Source organism: Chiloscyllium punctatum, chromosome 26 (genome assembly GCF_047496795.1).
Source record: "Chiloscyllium punctatum isolate Juve2018m chromosome 26, sChiPun1.3, whole genome shotgun sequence".
Lineage (NCBI taxonomy): Eukaryota > Metazoa > Chordata > Chondrichthyes > Orectolobiformes > Hemiscylliidae > Chiloscyllium > Chiloscyllium punctatum.
Window position 1 is genome coordinate 36749104 of NC_092764.1, and position 24678 is coordinate 36773781.

The 24678-nt window shown below is 42.5% G+C and overlaps 1 protein-coding gene across 3 annotated transcripts in view; it reads left to right on the forward strand.

Moving 5' to 3' along the window:
- Positions 1-431: 431 nt before the first annotated feature.
- Positions 432-24678, forward strand: part of cep89 (centrosomal protein 89) — a 122083-nt gene continuing 97836 nt past the window's right edge. For all 3 annotated transcript variants that reach the window (XM_072596144.1, XM_072596145.1, XM_072596146.1), the window contains exons 1-4: positions 432-585; positions 13654-13760; positions 15076-15249; positions 18740-18953. In XM_072596144.1, coding sequence (XP_072452245.1) covers positions 547-585; positions 13654-13760; positions 15076-15249; positions 18740-18953 — 534 coding nt within the window. In that variant the 5' untranslated portion in view covers positions 432-546. The remainder of the gene's footprint in view (positions 586-13653; positions 13761-15075; positions 15250-18739; positions 18954-24678) is intronic.

Below are 24678 nucleotides of genomic sequence, written 5' to 3' on the forward strand. Positions count from 1 at the left end.
TGTTGCCCTATCTACAACCTTCCCATCCAGTATATCTGATAGAGGCTTAATTTTGTCTGTCTGCTTCCTATCCCCTCCTCGGTTGACCTTCCTTCAGGGTTTTTATTCTTCTTCCTTTTTGAGAGTTGTTGGTGACAGTCTAATCGAGTCGTTATATGATCAACCCTGGGACTGGGGCCTTGAAAACAGCAGCATTGGTTTCAGTACAGATTTCAGCATCTGCAGTAATTTGATCCAGCACACCAACAGTCGCCCACCTACGGAGGTGGGTGACAGCTGCTTTAGCCAATTAAATCTCTAGGCCGTGTCCAAGCACCAGCCAATCACGAGTGTCGAATGTCTTTTCCTCCAATCAGAGCGGTCTCTGACGCGCCCGGTTGCTAAGGTAAGCAACACGAACTGCGATTGGATGAGTTGTCGTTCTTGAGCCAATAGAGCGAGGGTTTGTTTCAGGGTCGGCCGTCGCTGGAAGGAGTTCTCTTGGCCACTCCATCTCATGTTGATGTCGATTAAAACGGCCGGCGGCGTTTACAACTGCAAATCAAAATGCCGTTCGGGTGGAGAAGAAAGGATCAGATGGCCTTTGTAAGTGGGACCGTGTTTCTCCTCCTCCTCCTCTCTCAAAATAACGGACACGTCTCATGACGGTGTTGTTGCCATTAGCTGTATCTAAGATAAACACTGGCACTCTGCAAATAAACATAATTGGATGCTGCAGATTTTTGTTCAATCAGCTTCTCGTGTTTAGGACTCTTTATAAAAACTAGGAATTTCGAGGCAGCAATTTATATCAGTGTGACTTGAAATAAACATATTTCTGTTCGCTATAGGAATTCAGTGGATAGTTTGTTTTGCACGAGTGAGATTGTTGAACCTTCATTATACTAGAACATAGTGCCATAACAACAAAAATGGGTTGGCGCTGAAGTGGGTCAATGGAGTTTAATGCTACGAATCACTTTTAATCTCCTCTCAAAAAGATGCCCTCTGTGTTTTCAACTATGTTGCGGTCTCCAATTTCTCTTCCCTTTCAAGTTCTTGGACATGTTTTCTTAAGTTTGTGACAATCCTTTCTAGATTTCCATGTTTGAATCCCTCCTAATGTGGTAACCAACCTTGTCACTGTACTGAAACTGCTCTTACCAAAGATGATAGTTATGTATCAAGTTTTTGTGACAAGTATAATTCTCACCCTGTCAGCAGCCTTTGACATAGTTGACCACAGCACCCTCTTCCAGTAAATCTTTGCCATCATCCAGTCTTTTATAGAGTCATAGTCATAGAGATGTACAGCACAGAAACAGACCCTTTCGTAGAACTCATCCATGCTGACCAGATATCCTAAATTAATCTAGACCCATTTGCCAGCATTTGGCCCATATCCCCCTCAATGCTTCTGATTAATAAACCTATCCATATGCCTTATAAATGCTCTAATTGTACCAGTCTCCACCACTTCCTCTGACAGCTCATTCCATACACCCACCCCGCCCGAGTGAAAATGTTGTTCCTTTGGCACCCTTTAAATTTTTCCCCTCTCATCATAAACGTACACCTTGTAGTTCTGGAATCCTCCTCCTCCTCCTCCTCCTCCTCCTCCTCCTCCTCCTCCTCCTCCCACTCCTCCCACCCCCCCCCCCCCCCAATCCATGCAATGTATGACTGTATAAACCACTATAAGGTCACCCCTCAGCCTCCGATGCCCCCATGCAAACAACCCCAGCCTATTCAGCCTCTCCCTTACTGAACCCAAAAGACAGTGCACAGAAACAAGCCATTCCCTCCAATCAATTCCATGCTGACCTTGCTCCACATGAAGCTCCTGTATCCCCTCCCTGTCAGCATCTACCTCTTGTCCCTTTCACCATCACGTTAATCCAGCCTGCCCTTCAATATATTAATACTGTTGTTTCCAAGTTTCTTTTATTTGTTGATCATACCAAATTACCCTTGAATTAAGTGGCTTGCTAAACTAGTTAAGAGTTGAACACATTGCTGTGGGTCAAGAGTCACATCTAGACCAGTTAAATACAACTAATGTCCCGCTCTAAAGGTCATCAGTGAACCAGTTGGATTCATGGTCATCATTATTCAGTATAGTGCTTAGTCCTGATTTGCCTACTGAATTTAACTTCCACCAGCTCCCTGATGGGAGTTGAACCCACACCTTTAGAGCATGAGGCTAAATTTCTGCAATCCTGATCTTGTGACATTACCACTGTGCCTATATCTCACTTCAATCTTCACGTGATCAGAGGATCACTTGCTGTTATTGTAACCTCTGGTATCATCCAAGCAGCTCATCTGGGTCCCTTTTTTATTTCTTATGGATATGCTGCTCCTCCACAACGTCTTTTGGAAAAAGAAATGCAATTTAAGTTTCCATATGTATTCTGATGATCCTAAACTCTACTTCACCACAATACATTTGATATCTCTCTTGTCTCTACATTGTGAGACTGTTTACCTGATAAGACCATAAGACATAGGAGCAGAAATTAGGCCATTTGGCCCATCCAGTCTGGTCTACCATTCAGGGCTGATAGATTTTTCAACCCCATTTACCCACTTTCTTCCCATAACTTTGATCCCCTTGGCAATCAATAACACATCTACCTGTTTTAAATATACTCAATAACCTGACCTTCATAGTCTTTTATGGCAATGAATTCCACAGAGTCACCACTGGCTGAAGTAGTTTCTCGTTATCTCCATTCTAAAACGTCTTCCTTTTACTCTAAGGCTGTGCCCTCAAGTCCTAGTCTCTTCTGCCAATGGAAACATCTTCCCAACATCCATTCTGTCCAGTCCGTTCAGTATTCTGAGAGTTTCAGTTAGACCACCCCTCATCCCTCTAAAGTCCATCGAATATAGTCCCAGAGTCCTCAAACATACCTCATATGTTAAGCCTTTTGTTGCTAAGATCGATCTCATGAAACCCCTCTGAATCTGCTCCAGGGCCAGTGCATCTTTCCTGAGATATGGGGCCCAAAATTGCTCACAATACTCTAAATGTGATCTGACCAGAGCCTTATAAAGCCTCAGAAGTACATCCCTGCTTTTGTATTCCAGTCTTCTCGAGATGAATAACAAGTATTTGCCTTCCTAACTACCAACTCAACCTGCAAGTTACCTTAGGAGAAACCTGAATTAGGATTTCCCAAGTGCCTTTGCATTTCAGATTTCTGAATATTCTCCCCAGTTAGAAAATAGTCAGTGCCTGTATTCTTCCTAGCAAAGTGCGTGACCTCACACTTTCCCACATTATATTCCACCTGCTACTTCTTTGCCCACTCTCCTAACCTGTCTCAATCTTTCTGCAGCCTTTCCACCTCCTCACCTATCTTTGTATCATCTGCACACATAGCCAGAATCCCTCTGTTCCTTCATCCAGATCATTAACATATAAAATGAAAAGTTGTGGCCCTTGTGGAACACCACTAGTTACCGGCTTCCAGCCTGAGAAGGACCCTTTTATCCCCACTCTCCTGCCAGACAGTCAATCTTCTATCCATGCTAGTACCTTGCCTCTAACATCATGGGTCCTGATCTTACTCAGCAGTCTCCTGTGTGGCACCTTATCTAAGATCTTCTGGAAGTCCAGATAGATAATGTTCTTCGGCTCTCCTTGGTCTAACCTGCTCGTTACCAGCTCAAAGAATTCTAACAGATTTGTCAGGCATTACCTCCCCCTGATGAAACCATGGTGGCTTTATCCTATTTTACCATGTACTTCCAAATATTCAGAAATCTCATCTTTCACAATGCACTCCAAAATCTTACTCACTACTGAGGTTAGGCTAATCAGCCTATAATTTCCAGTCTTTTGCCTTGCTTCCTTCTTAAATGGGGGGCTACATTTAGCGATTTTCCAGTCCTCTGGGACCCTCCCTGACTTTAGTGATACCTGAAAGATCTCTACTAAAGCCTCCGTTATCTCTTCAGCTATCTCCTTCAGAACTCTAGGGTGTAGCTCACCCGGTCCAGGTGATTTATCCCCTTTTAAGACCTTACAGTTTTTCTAGCACGTTCTCCTTAGTGATCCCCGAGTCTCTAAAATTTTTATGATATTACTCATGTCTTCTGTGAAGACTGATGCAAAGTATGTATCCACTTGCTCAGCCATTTCTTTGTTGCCCAATACTGCTTCTCCAGCATCATTTTCCAATGGCCCAATGTCCACTTTTGCCTCTCTTTTGCCCTTTTATATATCTAAATAAACTCTTGTAATCTTACCTAATATCACCGGCTAGCTTAGCCTCATATTTAATCTTCTCCCTCCTTATTTCATTCTTCTTGTTCTCCATTGGCCTTTATAGACTTCTCAATCCTCTGGCCTCCCACTGCCCTTCGCCACATTATATGCTTTTTCTTTTGCTTTTATGCAGTCCCTGACTTCCCTGGTCAGTCACGGTTGCCTCGTCCTCCCTTTTAGTATGCTGCTTTTTCCCCAGTATGAATTTTTGCTGTGTCTCATGAATTACTCCCAGAAACTCCTGCCATTGCTGTTCCGCTGTCTGTCCTGCTAGGCTTCTCTCCCAGTCAATTCTGGTCAGTTCCTCCCTCATACCTGTGGAGTTGCCTTTATTCAGCTGTTACCATTACATCTGATTCCACCTCTCTCTCAAACTGCAGACTAAATTCTATCATATTATGGTCACGCCTCCTAAGAGTTCCTTCACCTTAAACTTCCTTATCAAATCTGCCTCATCAGTACCTCCCTGGTAAGTACTGGGTAAGCAGAAATGAGATGAACCAGGTCTTTAGTTCCAACATGCCATTTTCTCCCTAGCAACTGTCTGAGGATGAAATAAGATTTTTGCAACATCAAGATATTTGACCCCAAGATGAGCTTCTGACTTTCTATCCACACTTTTACTGAGATTGCTTATTTTCATTTGTGTCACTGCCTGATTCTGCACCTGCCTTATCTCATCTGCTGTTTAAACCCTCATTAGTGACTTTATTAGCTCAAAACTTCACAATTCAGTGTATTATTTGCAGCCCTCCCTTGTTCTCCCCTCCAGAAATTTGATATAATCCAAAACCCAATGCCTGAGTTCTACCTTTTCACCAAATACCTTTCACCCATCACTCTCTGCTTGCTGACTCACAATAGCTTCCATTAAAGAACAATGCAGCACAGGAACAGACTCTTCAAGCCTGTGCCGACATATTTTACCCTTCCATATTAAATTGTCTTCACTTACAGGATCCATATCCTCTATTCCCTTCCTATTTGTGTATTCATCCAGATGTTTTTGAATGCTCTTATTCCACCACCACCTTTAGCAACATGTTCTAGGCAGTCGCCATCCTTGGTGTGAAAAACGTGCCTTACACATCTCTCTTAAATCCCCGGACCTTGAAATTGTGTCCCTTGGTAAATGATCCCTCCACGCTGGAAAAAGGCTAATACTTTCCACGCCATTCACAGTCTTATAAACATCTATCAGGTTGCCCCTCAACCTCCTGCATTCCAGTGAAAACAAACCCAGTCTGTACAACCTTTCTTCATAGCTAAAATCAGGCAACATCCTGGTAAGCCTTTTCTGTATCCTCTCCAAAGCATTACATCTTTCTAGTAATGTGGAACCAGAACTGTATGCAATAGTGTGGCCTATCTAAAGTTTTGTGAAACTGCAGCATAGTCTATCCTTATACCCACGCCGCTTTCTGCTGAAGGCGAGCATGCCATAGCCCTTTTGTTTTACATTATCTACCTGCGCTGCCACCTTCAGTGATCTGGGGACCTGCACACCCAAATCCCTCTGCATATCAGTACTAAGGGTTCTGCCATTCACTATAATTTCCACCTGTACTTAACCATCCAAAATGCATCACCTCACACTTGACCAGATTAAACTTCATTTTTCTGTCCATGCCTCAAACTGATCCTAATCCTGTTGTATCCTCTGACAATCCTCTTCACTATCAGCAACTCCATCAATCTTTGTATCATCTGCAAACTTACTAATTAGAGTTCATTTTTGTAGATCATGAACAGCAGAGGCCCTAGCACTGATCCCTTGGATCATCACTAGCCACAACCCTCCATTCTGAAAAGCATCCTTCCACCGCTACCCGTTGCCTCCTGTGACTAAGCCAGTTCTGTATTCATCTTGCCAGCTCAGCCCTGATACCATGTAACTTCACCTTTTGTAGCAGTCTGCCATGAAGGACCCTGTCAAAGGCTTTGCTGAAGTCCATATAGACAATATCTTTTCCCTCATCAGTCACCTTCTCAAAAATGTTGATCAAGTTAGTGAGGCGTGACCTCCCCTGCACATAACCATACTGTCCATCCCTAATAAGTCCATTTGCTTCTAAATGCATATTCACCTTGTCCCTGAGAATCTTTTCCAATAATTTTCCTATCACCAATGTGAGGCTCACAGGCCTGTAATTTCCTGGATTATCTCTGTTCCCTTCTTAAACAATGGGACAACATTGGCTATTCTCCAGTCCTCTGGGACCTCACCTGTGGCCAGAAAAGAAATAAAGATGTCTGTCAATGCTCCAGCAATTTGTTCTGTTGCCTCCCTCAATATTCTGGGATAGATCCAATCAGGACCTGGGAACATATGTACCTCAATACTTTTTAAGATGCACAACACCCTTTTTTTTTAATAGCAACTTGGCTTAGAAATTTGACAGTCTCTTCCCTGAGATCATCTCCTGCCAATTCCTTCTCTTTGGTGAATACCAACACAAAGTATTTATTTAGAACCTCACCTACCTCTTCTGGCTCCACACATAGATTCCCTGCTTTGATCTTGAGTGGGCTAACCCTTTCCCTGCCCTATTTTTTAAATATATAGCCTTGGGATTCTCCTTAATCCTGTTTGGTAACGACTTTTCATGACGCTTTGTTTGCCCTTCCAATTCCGTGTTTAAGTTCTTTCCTACTTTCATTATATACTTCAAGGGCTTCATCAATTCCCATCCTCCTAGATCTTACGTTTGCTTCCTTTTTTCTTTTTGTCGAGGTTATAACATTCCCGGCTATCCAAGGTTCACGTAAATTGCCATACCTATCCTTCATTCTCACAGGAACATGCCACTCCTGAACTCTTATTTATTGCCGTCTGAAATACTTCCACATATCCATTGTGGAAATACCCTCAAACAGGTGCCTCCAATCAACATTCTTCCAGTTTCTACCTAATATTATTCTAGTTTGCCTCCCCTCCCCTCACCCCCACCCCCTACCATTTAACACCTTCACCGGAGGACTGCTGTACCCCTATCCATGAGTATCCTAAACACTCAGTGTTATGGCCACTGCTCCTGAAATGCTCTCCTACTGAGACTTCACTCACCAGCCCGGGCTCATATCCCAAAACCAGGTCCGGCATAACTCCTTCTCTGGTTGGACCATTTGCATACTGTGTTAAGAAACCCTCCTGAATGGTCCTTAAATTCTGCCCCATCCAAGCCCGAGCATGAAATGAATCCCATTCAATATTGGGGAAGTTAAAATCACCAACAACAACGACCCTGCTGTTTTTATATCATTCCAAAATCTGTCTACATATTCTTTTCTCTATCTGCCGCTACATGTCAGTTTTAAAATTCTCAATTTTCATATCCCTCCATGCTTTACCCTTCACTATCTCGGTAATCTTGAATGCATCTGAAGTATCTTGACTCAGAACAATTCTGGGCTGTTTCATTTCCCAAGTGTCTCCACCATCAGTGGTCATGGTGGCTTTCAGCAGCCACGGCCAAAAGCTGAGGTATTTCTGCCCCAATGTCCATATCTGTCCATATTGCTTTTATAAGAGGCTCCTCAGAGGTGTTCTCCATTTCCCCTTACATAACTTTTTGCAAACCACATCAAATTTTGCTTCATAATGCACTGGTGTAGTGTCTTGGAACATTTCATTAATGTTAAGCATGTGTTATGAACATCAGTTGTTCTTGAGTAACATACAGTGCATAGTTGAATTGAGTTGAATTAGCTTTATTGTCACATACTCAAATGAGTACAGTGAAAGGTTTACACTTGCTGCATTATGGCACCCATCTCGGGTACAAATGTACTTAGGTACAGATAGTTGAACAGTTTAAAGTATTATAAGTTACAATGTTTCTAGATTCATGAGCTAATCACCAAGAATTGCAATGTCATTGTCAATAATCACTCGCTAATGAATATGATTGTTCACCTAGGAAATTCTATTAGTCGCTGGTCCCAAGAACTGTATGATGTCAGTACGAGATCGTTGGAGTTTTAAAAGTTGAATAGCTTTAGGTTTAGAGAGTTAACTTAATCATCGTAACTTGTTGTTATGGACTAGGTGAGACCCCTCAAAACGTTTTTGACCAGGTAGCCCAGACTGTAACTTTGCTATTTGTTTAGCTAGGTGTATAGTGGATGTCCCTGGTGTAAATTAGCTGGGTCAACTGCCAAGTTTTAAACAAATGAAATTTATTTACAAAATTATGGAATGAAACACAAAGTACAGAAAACAGAATACCAGATTACGTATCCTGTCCAAACCCAACTTAATGATGCTGATCCGAAAATACGTGCAACAGTCCTAATATACACATCCTTTAGCACAAACAATAAACAATGGCACAGACAATTTACAGTTCGAAATAATAAGGACAGAAGAATAGAGAGAAGGCTTCCAGTTTCCCCTGTGAATCTTACTCAACTCACTCCCAAACTGAATTGAACTGCATAGCTAGAGAGCTGGCCAACCCCCTTGACTATACCAGTTTTTCAAAAGACCTTTCAAGCTTTTGGCCTGAAGCATTATCTGTTAGGGTAAACAACAAGGCCCCAACAAACTATTCAAACTTCAGACACAATGGAGCCTGGCCAGTTACCCCTTCTCTGAAAAGAAACTCAAGGGTAAAGTAACCTTGTACCAAACCAGCATTGTGACACTTGTGAATATAAGAATAGTGAGTTTAGAAAATAAGTAGATAACAGGAACAACATTCATTATGGAGAAAGTGAGAACTGCAGATGCTGGAGATCAGAGCAGAAAATGTGTTGCTAGAAAAGCGCAGCAGGTCAGGCAGCATCCAAGGAGCAGGAAAATCGACGTTTTGGGCATGAGCCCTTCTTCAGGAATGAGGAGAGTGTGCCAAGCAGGCTAAAATAAAAGAAAGGGAGGAGGGTCTTGGGAGAGGGGCGTTGGAAATGCGATAGGTGGAAGGAGGTTAAGGTGAGGGTGATAGGCTGGAGTGGGTGGGGACGGAGAGGTCAGGAAGAAGATTGCAGGTTAGGAAGGTGGTGCTGAGTTCAAGGGTTGGGACTGAGACAAGGTGGGGGGAGGGGAAATGAGGAAACTGGAGAAATCTGAGTTCATCCTCTGTGGTTGGAGGGTTCCTAGGCGGAAGATGAGGCGCTCTTCCTCCAGCCGTCATGTTGCTATGGTCTGGCGATGGAGGAGGACCTGCATGTCCTTGGTGGAGTGGGAGGGGGAGTTGAAGTGTTGAGCCACGGGGTGGTTAGGTTGGTTGGTCCGGGTGTCCCAGAGATGTTCTCTGAAACATTCCGCAAGTAGGCGGCCTGTCTCCCCAATATAGAGGAGGCCACATCGGGTGCAGCGGATGCAGTAAATGATGTGTGTGGAAGTGCAGGTGAATTTGTGGCGGATATGGAAGGATCCCTTGGGGTCTTGGAGTCCCACAACCCCGCACCGCCCATTTCTACCTCCTGCCCAAAATCCATAAACCTGATTGCCCCGGCCGACCCATTGTCTCAGCCTGCTCCTGCCCCACTGAACTCATCTCTGCATACCACGACACAGTCCTGTCCCTCTTAATCCAAGAACTCCCCACCTAGTTCGGGACACCACCCACGCCCTCCACCTCCTCCATGATTTTCGTTTCCCCGGTCCCCAACGCCTTATCTTCACCATGGACATCCAGTCACTGTACACCTCCATCCTCCATCACGAAGGACTCAAAGCCCTCCGCTTCTTCCTTTCCCGACGAACAAACCAGTACCCTTCCACTGACACCCTCCTTCGATTGACTGAACTGGTCCTCACTCTGAGCAACTTCTCTTTCCAATCCTCCCACTTCCTCCAAACCAAAGGAGTAGCCATGGGCACCCGCATGGGCCCCAGCTATGTCTGCCTCTTTGTAGGATATGTGGAACAGTCCATCTTCTGCAGCTACACTGGCACCACCCCCCACCTTTTCCTCCGCTACATCGATGACTGTATCGGCGCTGCCTCGTGCTCCCATGAGGAAGTTGAACATTTCATCCACTTTACCAACATCTTCCACCCCGACCTCAAATTTACCTGGACCGTCTCGGACTCCTCCCTCCCCTTCCTAGACCTCTCCATTTCTATCTCGGACGACCGAATCAACACGGACATTTATTATAAACCGACCAACCCCCACAGCTACCTAGACTACACTTCCTCCCACCCTGCCCCCTGTAAAAATGCCATCCCATATTCCCAATTCCTTCGTCTCTGTTGCATCTGCTCCCAGGAGGACCAGTTCCAATACTGAACAACCCGGATGGCCTCCTTCTTCAAAGACCGCAATTTCCCCCCAGATGTGATCAACGATGCTCTCCACCGCATCTCCTCCACTTCCCGCTCCTCCGTCCTTGAGCCCTGCCCCTCCAATCGCCACCAGGACAGAACCCCACTGGTCCTCACCAACCTCCATATACATCATATCATCCGTCGTCATTTCTGCCACTTCCAAATGACCCCCACCACCAAGGATATATTTCCCTCCCCTCCCCTATCAGTGTTCTGAAAAGACCACTCCCTCTGTGACTCCCTTGTCAGGTCCACACCCCCCACCAACCCAACCTCCACTCCTGGCACCTTCCCCTGCAACTGCAAGAAATACAAAACTTGCGCCCACACCTCCCCCCTTACTTCCCTCCAAGGCCCCAAGGGATCCTTCCATATCTACCACAAATTCACCTGCACCTCCACACACATCATTTACTGCATCCGCTGCACCCGATGTGGCCTCCTCTATATTGGGGAGACATGCCGCCTAATTGCGGAATGTTTCTGGGACACCCGGACCAACCAACCCAACTACCCCGTGGCTCAACACTTCAACTCCCCCTCCCACTCCACCAAGGATATGCAGGTCCTTGGACTCCTCCATCGCCAGACCATAGCAACACGACGGCTGGAGGAAGAGCACCTTATCTTCCGCCTAGGAACCCTCCAACCACAGAGGATGAACTCAGATTTCTCCAGTTTCCTCATTTCCCCTCCCCCCACCTTGTCTCAGTCCCAACCCTCGAACTCAGCAACACCTTCCTTACCTGCAATCTTCTTCCTGACCTCTCTGCCCCCACCCCACTCCGGCCTATCACCCTCACCTTAACCTTCTTCCACCTATCGCATTTCCAACGCCCCTCCCTCAAGTACCTTCTTCCCAACCTTTTATCTTAGCCTGCTTGGCACACTTTCCTCATTTCTGAAGAAGGGCTCATGCCTGAAACGTCAATTCCCCTGCTCCTTGGATGCTGCCTTACCTGCTGCGCTTTTCCAGCAACACATTTTCAGCACAACACTCATTATGTTGGTATTCATGTATCTGTAATGTAGAAATGCATTAGTGTGAAATATCAGACGGTTAAAGGAAGAAAAGATTGAAAACTAGTTAATGATTTTGTTTACGCATCACTGTAGTCATTGGGAATTTGAGGCTCAGGGCAGGTTGGATCCATTGTTGGTACTTGTCAATCAATGCAGCTTGTAGGAGAAAGTGAGGACTCCAGATGCGGGAGATCCGAGTCGAGAGTGTGGTGCTGGAAAAGCACAGCAGGTCAAGCAGCATCTGAGGAGCAGGAGAATTGAGGTTTCAGGCAAAAGCTGCAGCAGGTAGACTCATTTAGGAGATAAAAGATATAGATAACTTTATGCAATCTGCTTTTTGCTTCTGCTGGATTGGACAGGACAGTTTGTCATTTGGCTTCCATCTTGAAGACATCCAGTTCTGAAAGCAACACTTCTCTTAATTAATAACATAGTTGTAAGCTCTCTACAGTAAGAATATTTTTCAACTTTGTTTTCTGTTCAGCTGGTCTATTTGCTAGTATAAGACATATCTCATAAAGTGTTGGCTGGAAAAAGCACAGCATGGGAGGATCAAGCGAGTCAACGTTTCGGGAAGGACCCTTTTTCAGGACTGGGGAAGGGGGCTGCGAGATCAATGTGGATGGTGAGGTGAGGGGAAAGGTAGGTGGGGTTATGATAGATGGGCGAAGGTTGGTGGTGATGGTGCTAGTTCAGTGGGAAGTGTGGAGCGGATAGGTGGGAAGGAAGATGGACAAGAAGGTCACGTGAATAGGATAGATCTGAGTCACAGGATTGGATCTGAATGGGGTGGGGGGGAAGGAGGTAGGGAAACTGGTGAATTCAGTGTTCATGCCATGTCGTTGTAGGCTCCCGAGGCAGAAGATTAGGTATTCCTAATATATTAGGTAAGATCATACTCAACAGGAATGGATGAACAAATTCAAGTTTTCATCTTGAAAAAGAAATTGTTGAGGGGTGATTTAAATAGATTTTTAAATTTATGAATGATTCTGATAGAATGGACACAGGATGTGTTTCCAATTGTAAAGAGTACCAAAACTAGAATGAATGCATATAAAATAATTGCCAAGAAATCGAATGGGGAACTGAGCAGAAATGTCTTTACCCAGAGTGATGACAATATGGAACCACAGGGAGCAGTTGAGGTGAATACAGTAATACACGTGTATTTAAGGGGAGGCTAGATAATCATATGAGCAAGCAGGGAATAAAAGGTTACATTGATAGTTAGAAATGTGAGATTTGACTCAAGTGAAGCATGAATTACATGGGTTGAGTGGCCTTTTTCTATTCTATTTGTTCCAGATAATTACATGAGATTTGATAGATTTTCTAAGCCAGGAAGTTGGTAGAAAGAATAGATAGGGAGAAACTGATTCCATGGGCTGAATTCTCCCAAATATTAGCCTAATGTCAATTTTGGGACGTTTCATGGAGAGTTTCCCTCCGTGAGCTCTAACAGATCCTCTCTCTCTCTCTCTCTCTCTCAGTTCTCTGCTGCTCATCTCCATTATCTATGCACCATGCCTCAAAGTGCTACTCTTGCTCGCCATTATGGGCCTTTTGGGTTTATGTCATCAACACTATGTTTAAATCCACACTGTGTGCCAATTCAAATCTGTAAACTAGGAATATTCTGGATTAACAAGAGAGCCATAATACCATGAGATACTGTGTGATACTCCTGTTTTCATAATTCAGTGTTGCATTCTGATACAGTGATCATTTTATATTGTGTTGGTACTTAAGGTTTAAGTATTGGATTGACTGTAACAGCAGAAAATCTTAAATAATTAACTTTCATAAATACTTTAAGATTTTATATTTACATGGGGCCGACATGTTGGGCGAGAATATTGCATAATAGCGTAATTGATGCCAATTTCGCTTGAACTGCCTGGAAAGGAATCTCAGTTTTGTATAGTGGGACGGCATCTGAATTGATTTTTGCAAAGCAGAAATTCATTTGAACCTAATTTTGTGTCAAGAAGGAAACCTGATAATATTGATCCAGTACTGTAACATTAATTTTGTTTACTTTGCATATTTTCTCCTGTTTTGTTGCCTTGACTAACCACGTTTTCCACCATTTGTTTAGAAACACATAGCTCAGGGTTTGGTACCTGCAGCCACAATAGCTCCCAGAGCCGCTGTTCCCCGCACCCCTCCGCCACGTAGCCCAGATCCTTCTCCAGAAAGACCAAGGTACACTGTTTTCTCAGTTTTAATTATAGTTTTGCATGCTTATTGTTCTAAAAACATTAATCTAATAGGCTTGGTTTATGCGGACATTCATCCTAAGATTTATGTTCATAATCTGATCACTTTTACAACATTTTTAGCTGTGTTTTGACCATGTTGACTGATATTATTGGCTTGTGTTTGTTACGTCATATTTGATTCAATATCCTAATCCTAGCAACTGTATCCTATAATTGCTAATTGATCTAAAATGACTATTTGGTTGAAAATGATATGCATTATCTAGATCATATAAAAGATGTATTGATACTGCTATGTAGCATTTATACATAAAATCTTAGTTGTTACACGGGGTAGCATGCTAGCTCGGTTAGTCAGAAGATTAGCATGTACTTCATAATAATGTCAGCAGCATAGAGTTTCACTCCAGTTCTGGTTGAGGTAGACTTAAGGCCTGCTTTTTGTCTGTACCTTAGTAAAATCATAGCAGAAGCTCTAATTTAGCAATCCACAAATAATTGAGGATACAATCTGGATAAGAGGAAGTTGTATATTGTGTGACAGCATTGGAAAAAAGATTAATTCCTGGATATTTTAACTTTGTTTTCTTCTAACAAATGGGTTTGGGATTTTACAAAAGATATTCCAGCCTTGGGTGACCGTGTGGAGTTAGCACATTCTCCCCGTGTCTGCGTGGGTTTCCCCTCCAGGTGCTCTGGTTTCCTCCCACAATCCAAAAATGTACAAGTTAGGTGAATTGGCCATGCTAAATTGTCCACAGTGTTCAGGGTTGTGTAGGTTAGGCGCATTAGTCAGGGGTAAATGTCGAGTAATAGGGTAGGGGAATGGGTTTGGATGGGATGTTCTTTGGAGAGTTGGTGTGGGCTTGTTGGGAAAAAGGGCCTGTTTCCACACTGTAGGGATTCTGTGATTCTATAATGGAATTCAAGTAGAGATAAATAATTGAAAGCTGTATTTTCCAGTGAAGTCTGAAATTTTAGAATTGAATTTTAGTACTATTTGGGACCTTAGTATGATAAAAAGAGTTTGCAGTAGAGGGTTAGTTTGAAGAAGATGCAGGGGTGTAAGTAAACAGAATTATGATTGTCATTATCATCTTAGAATAATGAAAATCTGAGAATAAAATACATGTGCAAGATTTCAGTTTGCAAAATACATGTTCTTGCATAGCTAAACAATCATTAATCTTTTTGACTCATTGCTTTATCTACATAGTTCAAAATTATCCTATCTGAAGATTATTGTCCTCTTCATAATGTTTTATTCTGTTGTTAGTTGAACTCATTTACAATTTCAGGTCAGCATTGGCAGCAGTAATTTTGACTTCATGCCTGACTGGTCGTACAGTTGCCATTCCTCAACCACATTTGACAGGTCTTCGTCAAAGGTCTTATTCTGAAAGTGATTGTACACGTTCAGAGCAACAAAGCTTTCTTGAACCTTATGCCACTGTGGCTGATCTGGGGTTAAGGTATTGTACAACAAATTGATGGCAACTTAATTTATTCAGTACAATTGCTACAAATACCTATGTGAGCTTTAAGATTATCATGATTGTTGCAGATCTTTAAACAAAAGTGAGAATTCAGCTCTGTTAGATGACTGTCATTAATTAGCAGGTTAAAATCTCCCCAATTCTTTGTCCTCTTTGTCTTTCCAGGTTAAAATTAATCTTCTTTATCAAAGCATTTCCTTTCTTCCATTCTGATGTGTGGAAACACAAAAATCTTGCATATCGTGTCTCTCAACAGTTGCTAGTTCTCATTATTTGTGCACAAGTACACTCAAACCTCAAGCGTTTCCCATTTTATCAATCATTAGTTATTTGGAAGTTCTTTGTTCCGAAATTGTTTAAACTGATAAAGTCTCAAGATATATATCCTTGACACTGGTTGTTGGCTTTATCAAAGTTTGAGGGTTAGAGGGAAATACTTGCATTTTATTGCATTGGTAAGCATCCACAATACCTGTCAGCACAGAACACTTATCTGTCAAGACAGTTAGAAAGTCTGGTTGGAAGAATGATGCATTGAGCTGAAGCCAAGCTGGATCCCTTCCTGAAATCATCAGGTGGCTGATCTCAAAGGCCTCCTTGAGCTAACTGTAAACATTGCTCTGAAGCAGAATTTCAAAGTCTTTTTCACGGTTCCACCCTACGATCCCGATTTGGATTCCAGCTGGTCTAACTAGACGTTGATCCTCCTTTTAACTTAGTATGTCAAGGAATATAGGAACTCAGATTGTTAGTGCCCTGATCATGGCCATATTGTTAGCATTTCTCATATAAAAGACTTTCTAAAAGAAGCACTGAGCTGTTTTTCTTTAAAGCTGAATTAGAATTGTAGCGTTACTCTTTGAAGTTCACACCTATTGGCCTCCAGTGCCATGTTCTATTTTTATGTAGTTTAAGGTGGAGTTGTTTCTAATGGAATGTTGATGAAAGAATTGCAATGCATTAAAGAAGCGATCAGGGTGTTACTGAGACTGGAAGTTTGAGTTATAAAGAGAGCCTAGGGTTTTATTCATAGGAACTTAAGAACTCGGAGCAGGAGTAGGCCGTCCGGCCCTTTGAGCCTGCTCCGCCATTCAATAAGATCATGGCTGATCTTTTCAGAGACTCAGACCCATTTACCCACGCTCTCACCGTATCCCTTAATCTCTTTAATGTAAAAAAAACTACCTTAGCTTTAAAAAGGCTTACTGAAGTAGCATCAACTACTTTGCTGGGCAAGGATTTCCATAGATTAACAACTCTTTGGGTGAAGAGTTCCTTCTCAATTCAGTCCTAAGTCTGGTCCCTAATCTTGAGGCTATGCCCTCTTGTGCTAGTTTCACCCACCAGTGGAAACATCCTCTCTACTTCTATTTTATCTATTCCCTTGCTCAAAAGTAAAGAATTCCTTTGAACATTTTGGCCATGATTTTTGCTGCATGATTTGGAGTGCAGAGTCCTGGCCCTGCAACCCTATCCAAGAGAAGCTGCTTTGGAGTGTCAGATTTTCAATCCAGTTTGGCAGACTATCCCTGAATAGACTAGACAACATAGCAACAAGAGTGGAGGCAGCCACTTGTAGATGGGGCTGGGCACATGGCCTGCTTTTCTGCATCAGCATTTTGTGGAAGATTAATTAAACACTTAACAAAATCAGTAACAACCCTCACCCACATAGCCCTTCCTTCCCACATGCAAACCTCGAGCCCCATCCTTGCTAACACATGCCATGTAATGTATTGTACCCACACACCCCCCCCCCCCCCCCCCCCCCGTATTCCTTGTCACCCATGTCCCTATACTGCATTAGGCTGCATTACACGTTATGCTCCTCCCCACTTATTCTATGGCCTTTTATTGTTCCTATGCCACCTTCACATCCATAATTCAACTTGTGCCCTCTAGCTACTACTTTTGCCGCCCCAATGCCAACTCACTTAGTATTCATCAATGGCCAAGGTCTTTATAGGAACCATGCTGACATTAGTTTGTGTCTATTGATGTTGTCATTGTTTAAAATAAAACTCTCTCGTTGATTTAAAAAAATTCAATACACTGAAATTCCTGTAACTAAAATCTTATGAAAATGAACATTTATATTGTAAATTAGCGAGTTTGGAGAACATTTGTAGCTCAGGTTGAGGTTCTGGATGTAAGTTTGCTTGCTGAGCTGGAAAGTTCATTTTCACATATTTCGTCACCATTCTAGGTAATACCATGAGTGAGCCTCTGGTGACGCGCTGGTGTTATGACCCGCTTTCTATTTATGTGTTTAGGTTTCCTTGGATTTGATGTCATTTCCTGTAGTGACGTCATTTCCTGTTCTTTTTCTCAGAGGGCAATCGATGTGTTTGTTGATAGAGTTCTGGTTGGAATGCCATGCTTCTCAGAATTCTTGTGCGTGTCTCTGTTTGGTTTGTCCGAGGATGGATGTGTTGTCCCGGTCAACAGAAAATTAGCCACCAGGATACATGAACATCAACTAGCCACAAAAAGACATGATCCATTATCACTACTATCCTTACATACACATGAGGAAGGATACCCCTTTGACTGGTGTTGAGAGTGTATTGCTGGAAAAGCACAGCAGGTCAGGCAACATCCAAGGAGCAGGAGAATTGACATTTTGGGCCAGAGCCCTTCTTCAGGAATGAGGCTGGGAGCCTCGGGGTGCGTACCCTTTTGACTGGGACAACAGATCCATCCTAGGACAAGCCATACAGAGATACTCATGAGAATTCCCAGAAGCATGGCATTCCAACCAGAACTCTACCAACAGACACATCAATTTCAATCCCATCTATCGCCAGCTGAGAAAAAGAACAGGAAATGGCATCACCACAGGAAATGACATCACTAACCCAAGGAAACCTAAACACGTAAATAGAAAGCAGGCCATAATACCAGTGCTTCACTGGCGGCTTACTGATGATGTTACCAAATGTGGTGATGAAATATTTGAAAACGAACCTTCCAGCTCAGCGAGCAAACTTACATCCAGCATTGTAAGTTCTCTGACAAGTTTAATTGATTTATGCACTGTTTAGGCACATGCGTGTCTAAGTTTAATAATTCCAATGGTTGCGGCCAATTATTTCTGCATTGCATATACTTGAAGCTTGGGCAGTCCATAAATTCATCCTGCAAAACCTATAAATGTTGTCCTTGTGGTAGCACTTTGACTTTTGGAGGGTTTTGCCATTTTCTTTCTGTCACAGTTAAAATCTGGGTCTGTATGTGGTATGATTGAGAAGCTAGTTTGAGGCACTATTTTCTTACTGGTTGAAGTATTTCTGCTCTATATTTTATTCCAAGTTTTTGAAACTGATTTAAGCTTGTGAATGTTAAACTGTGGTTTCAGATTCATACTTTACATGCAATTTTTCATATTAATCTAATAAGAATGTTTTAAATAATTGTGGGAAATCTGCTGCTGGTTTCCATTATTAATTTTTGTTTCTTTGCAAAGGAATGTATGGCAAAGTACCGTTAGGGGCAGGCCTCAATTACCACTGCCATCTGATTCTGACGAAGAAGATAATGAAGAAGAAGGAGAAGATGATGACCAAGATGTGGAACAGTTGTCAGATAAAGAAAACCAACCTCATTACTATGTTCTCGAAAAGGAGGGTGAAGGACATATTAAAGAGGCAGTTTATGCCATTCCTCACAAGGCTAACCAGGTGACTGTTTACAATTTACAATGAAGGACTAAAAAAAGTCATACTAGATTTGAAACGTTAACTCTTTCTTTCTCCACAGATGCTACCAAATGTACTGAATTTATCAGCATTCTCATTGTTTATTTCAGATTTCCAGCAACTGCATTATTTTGTTTTTATTTGTATGCCCAAGATGGTACATAAATCGGCAGAATTTCATTGTAAATTCTGGTGTTGTCTCACCTTCAGTCCAAGTGGGCCAGAATGGTGCTGGAAAAGCACAGCAGTTCAGGCAGCATCCGAGGAGCAGCAAAACCAACGTTTTGGGCAAAAGCCCTTCATCAGGATGCTAATCGGATGCTGCCTGAACTGCTGTGCTTTTCCAGCACCACTCTAACCCAGAATCTGGTTTCCAGCATCTGCAATCATTGTTTTTACCTAGTTTATTCAGTCCAAGTGTAAAGGGGGGCACAGACTCGAGCATTTCTAGTGCGTAGCCTGTACAACTATCCATTATTACACCTCTGAAACTGACAGTGCACTTTTGCTTGTGCAAAATAATATAGAAATCCAGAGGTTTCTGCTGTGATTCCATACTTTTGTCGAGAGTATGTCCCAAACTGCAATTAAATTGGTTATAGATCGAAAAGTGTAGCCACAGGCCTTTGCCTCAAAATACATGTGGAACATGAAAAATGTGTCAGCAGGTGATTGATGACCTGGTCATAGATGTTTCCCTATGCTCTTGTCGGGGTCTACCATTGGATGAACAGAGGGGTTTAAGTTGGCATGGAGAGTATGAGTGGCAATTGGAGGTGAATGGGATCTGAGTTGGCATGGATGGACATGGAGTGTGTCAGCTTTGAAGGGATTTGAGGCATGAGGGCTAGAGGGCTTTATGGTTTTTAGTAGAGCTGGAACCAACTGTCAGCAGGCCATCTTAGGCACAGAAGAGGCCAAGTGTTATTTCTGCGTTGTTTCCAATTAGCTCTAGCAACCCACCCCCAACTCCAGAAACAAAACTCTGAACACTCACAAAAACTGCTGTTGTTTGATTTGGGAAGTCTAGAATTTTCCCAACACTGAGTACGTGGTTAAGGAGGGGAAATTGTACTATGGCAGAGCCAATTTGATCCAAATGATTTTTTGTAATAATGTTAATTCTATGGAATCCTCTATTTAAAGATCCAGCAATATTGTTATCACAGAACCTGAAGTGATTATTTGTTTTCATCGTCATAGTATTTGAACAATTGTTATAAAAATTGGACACTAATATAAGGTATTCGAGCTGACCAACAGCAGAAAAGACTGCAGTGAGAATGTAATACAGAGGAGATGCCATTGTGACTTTATTTAGGACTGGTGTAGTGCTGTGTCACGGGCAGAAGCCTACTTGAAGAGATTCAAACAAGGAGTTGTGGCAGGTGTGCACATACATTTGGGATATGGTGAACATGTTCAAGGAATTGCTTACAATGTCAGTTGTAGAATGTTCACTACACAAACCTCTGAATTTAGTGACTTAATTAAAATCAACTGGTAGTTGAAAGTGCAACTAGTATCTTCTAAATTAAATAAAAATACTGTGCAATCCATTGAGATATAAGGATTATGTATCATGCATTGATTTAACTTGCAGGAAGGATTCTCTCTGCAACCAGTGGGTGGTGCTGTACTCTCATTGTCAATATATTTGCTGTGAAAAGCGAACAGATAATTCGAATGTAGGAAAAGAGACACTTCCTCTGATCTGCCTGTGAACCATGTCACACGACAGATCAATAGTTTTATATAAATGTTGCACACTATGTTTAAAGCTCAGTTCATGATTTCAGGAATTAATCTAGACTTGTGCTCCAATGCTTGGGAAGCACTGGAGGTGTGGTTTATGGATGAATAAAAAGACTAGATAACATTTGAATATAATATCTTTATGATATTAAAATTAATGAAGAGAACTAAAGAACAATGTGAGGAAATAAGCACAGATGTTAAAATGAAAAAGGAAAGCCAAAAGTGTGTTTTTAAAAAAATTCAAAGTATCTCCCTGGCGAGGAGATGGACCTTAAAGTAATTGAGACTAAGGAGCACAATACTGCGTTGGATGATTGATAAATTTCATTTGTTAGTTAAGCTGAGGAAAGATGAAGTTCCAGTGCTTGTTTACATATACCCTAGCTTTTAACTTAAATTCAGTGAGGGCTTTGAAGAGGTCCATGAAATTACCTTTCAGGGCTGTATTGAATTTGTATGAGTGCCTGATGTCTAGAGAGTCACCCATTGCAGTACATATTTTTAAAAAGGGAGATAAAGTAATTTGGGTCATTATAGGTGGAATAACAGCATTGGTGATGGAGAAAATTTTAATTCCTTTAGTAAAGGATGAATTTACTATCTATCTAGATATAATGGAAATGGTTAGCCACACCCATCATAGGTTCCAAAAGTGGTGCTAGGACTTGGAATACATCAGAGTTCTTCAATTAACGAGCAGACATAATAGATAATGAAAATGTTGCACATATATATATTGCATGTGGAATTTAGAAAAATGTTCAGGCAAAAGTGAGGACTGCAGATGCTGGAGATTAAAGTCGAGAGAGTGGTGCTGGAAAAGCACAACAGGTCAGGCAGCATCCAGGGAGCAGGAGAGTCGACGTTTTGAGCATAAACTTTTCATCATACCTGATGAAGAACTGATGAAGAGCTTATGCTTGAAATGTTGACTCGACTGCTCCTCGGATGCTGCCTAACTAGCTGTGCTTTTCCAGCATCTGCAGTCCTCAGTTTCTTCAATCCTTGATTTTATATTCGGTTCGAGTCACAGAGGTCGACACCAAATCGGCATTTTGGTTTCCTGTCTGGTCTCTATCTCTTGATTTGCTATGATTACCCAATCTTCATTACCAGTGCCCCACCCCTCCCCCACCCACCCATGTTCTTGTGTGCTCCTTCTACTTCCCTCGTTATATGACTCCTGAAAGTGCACTCCCAGCATAATTCAAGTGCAGACCAATTTGCCCTCCCGTCCTGACCATTCCCTTTGCGAGTCCCTTGTCAGGTACACGCCCCCAACCAACCAACCAACCCACCCTCCTCTCCTGGCACCTTGTGCTGCCACTGTGGGAATTGCAAAACCTATGCCCACACCTCCTCTCCTCCCCCTTACCTCCATCTAAGGCCCCAAAGGAACCTTTTCACATCCATCAGAGTTTTACCTGCACTTCCATACATGTCATTTACTGTATCCGTTGCTCCCGATGCAGTCTCCTCTACATTGGGGAGATTGGATGCCTACTTGCAGAGTGCTTCAGAGAACATCTCCGGGAAACTTGCACCAATCAATCCCACCGCTCCATGGCTGAACACTTCAACTCCCCCTCCCACTCTGCCAAGAACATGCAGGTCCTGGGCTGCCTCCTTCGCCACACCCAACGCATCGAGGAAGAACACTTATCTTCCGCCTCGGGACCCTCCAATGCCATAGCATCAATGTGGATTTCACCAGTTTCCTCATTCCCCTCCCCCCACCTTATTCCAGTTCCAAACTTCTAACTCAGCACTGCTCTCATGACGTGTCCTACCTGTCCATTTTCCTTCCCACCTATCCGCTCCACACTCCTCTCTGACCTGTTTCCATTACCCCACCTCCTATCGCACTCTCACCTACCTTCCCCACCTCCCATTTATCTCACCACCCCTCGACTCACAGTCTCATTCCTGATGAAGGGCTTTTGCCCGAAATGTTGATTCTCCTGCTCTTTGGATGCTGCCTGACCTGCTGTACTTTTTCAGCACCACATTCTCACCTTTAGAGAAACCTTAGGCAAGTTACCATATAGGGATTGTTTTAGAAGGAATGAGGCAAAGTAGATCAAAAATGATTAGAAAGGAGAAAAGAGAAGTAAAGATGAGAGGAGGGTTGTGGTCGAAGTGGTTAGAATGTCTGACAGGGTTCGGTTCTGGACCCAGTTTTGTTTAATGTGTACATGTGTGCCTCAGTGATCTTGGATATAGAACTATGAAAATAGAAATTAGGAGCAGAAGTTGAACATTTGACCCTTTAAGCTTGTTCCACCAGTAAACATAATCATGTTTGACCTGTTTGTATTCCAAATTTCACATTCCCATTTATTCCTGAAAACATTTGTTTCTCTTGCATAACAAGAATCTCTCCATCTCCGCGTTAAAAATATTCAGTTATCACCATCACCATCTGAGGCCGAAGTCTCACAACTCTGAGAGAAAATAATCCTCGTCTTTGTCAGAAAAGGACAGCCCTAATTTAAAACATTGTCACCTAGTTCTTGTCCAGGCTCATTCAAATCACCTCTCACTTTTCTGAACCCTCTTGAAAATGAGTTGAGGCTGTTAAATTTTTTCTTGAAAGGTAACCTGCTCATTTAAGGTATCAATCTAGTAAACATCCTCTGAACCACCTCCAATTGAATTTACACGTCCTTCCTTAAATAAGGAGACCAAAATTGTACATAATATTTGCTGTATGGTCTCAGCAATTCCCTGTATAAAAGAAACAGAGCATCTTTAGTTTTATACCAAAAAGTGTGGTGCTGGAAAGGCACAGCCAATCAGGCAGCATCCAAGGAGCAGGTCAGTCGACGTTTTGAGCATAAGCTTTTTATCATTCCTGATGAAGAGCTTATGCTCGAAATATTGACCCTGCTGCTCCTCGGGTGCTGCCTGACTGGCTGTGCTTTTCCAGCACCACACGTTTTGACTCTGTTCTCCAGCATCTGCAGCCCTCACTTTCTCCTATCCTTTGTTTTATATTCAGTTTGAATCAAAATGGTATTTTGATTTCCTGTCTGGTCTCTATCTCTTAATTTGCTATGATGACCCAAGCTTCATTACACAGTGCCCCTCCCCCCACTTTCTTGAAAACTCCTTCTACTTCCCTCGTTATATGACTCCTGAGAGTGCACTCCCAGCAAGATTCAAGTGCAGACCATTCCAAAGATACAGATCTCACTTTCCATTAAACTGATGCTGGTGTGTCCCATGAATCGGAATCCACTTCTCTTATATCAGTCTTGTTCTGTCTGCATTAGGTAATCTGCTCAATGTGTCAGTTGTAACAATCCACCCAACATGTCAGTTATAACAATTCTTGCTTTTATTTCACTTCAAAGTCATATCATTTGAAATTGTTAACCGATTCAATTGCATCATGTGTGTTCTGTTCCTCCATAGTGGGTGTAGTGAATTGTGATTGTACAGATTGTACCAGATGTACTGGTAATCTACTGCTACTACAATCTACCAGATAAAAGATTTCAGGAAGCCAAGTTGAACTTACATATTAACACTTCTGCGTGATTCTACCAATGCACAGTTTAATAATCCATTATGTGGTGAGAGATGGTCTTTCATAGGCTGTATCATGGAGTACCAGTTGCTGAGGTACATTTCTTTCTGGATGTGTCACATTTTAGTAAACTTGCCATAGTCTACTGGACCAGAAGGCTATTCTGTCATTAGAGAGAGAGATCTGTTGGTGGTTTAACCTGCGGTGAGGAGCAAAGTTGAGAAGGGGAGTCTTTCATGGTAACACAGCTAACGTGGGAATTGAAACCACACTATTAGTGTCTCTGTCTGACAAACTGTCCATCTGGCCAACTGAGTTAATATACTTCTGTAAATATTGGTACTAGCTCCTGTGCTGATTTCAGCTTCAAAAGCATGTCTTCCTGTTTTTCAGGGCGTATAATATTCAGGTTATTGA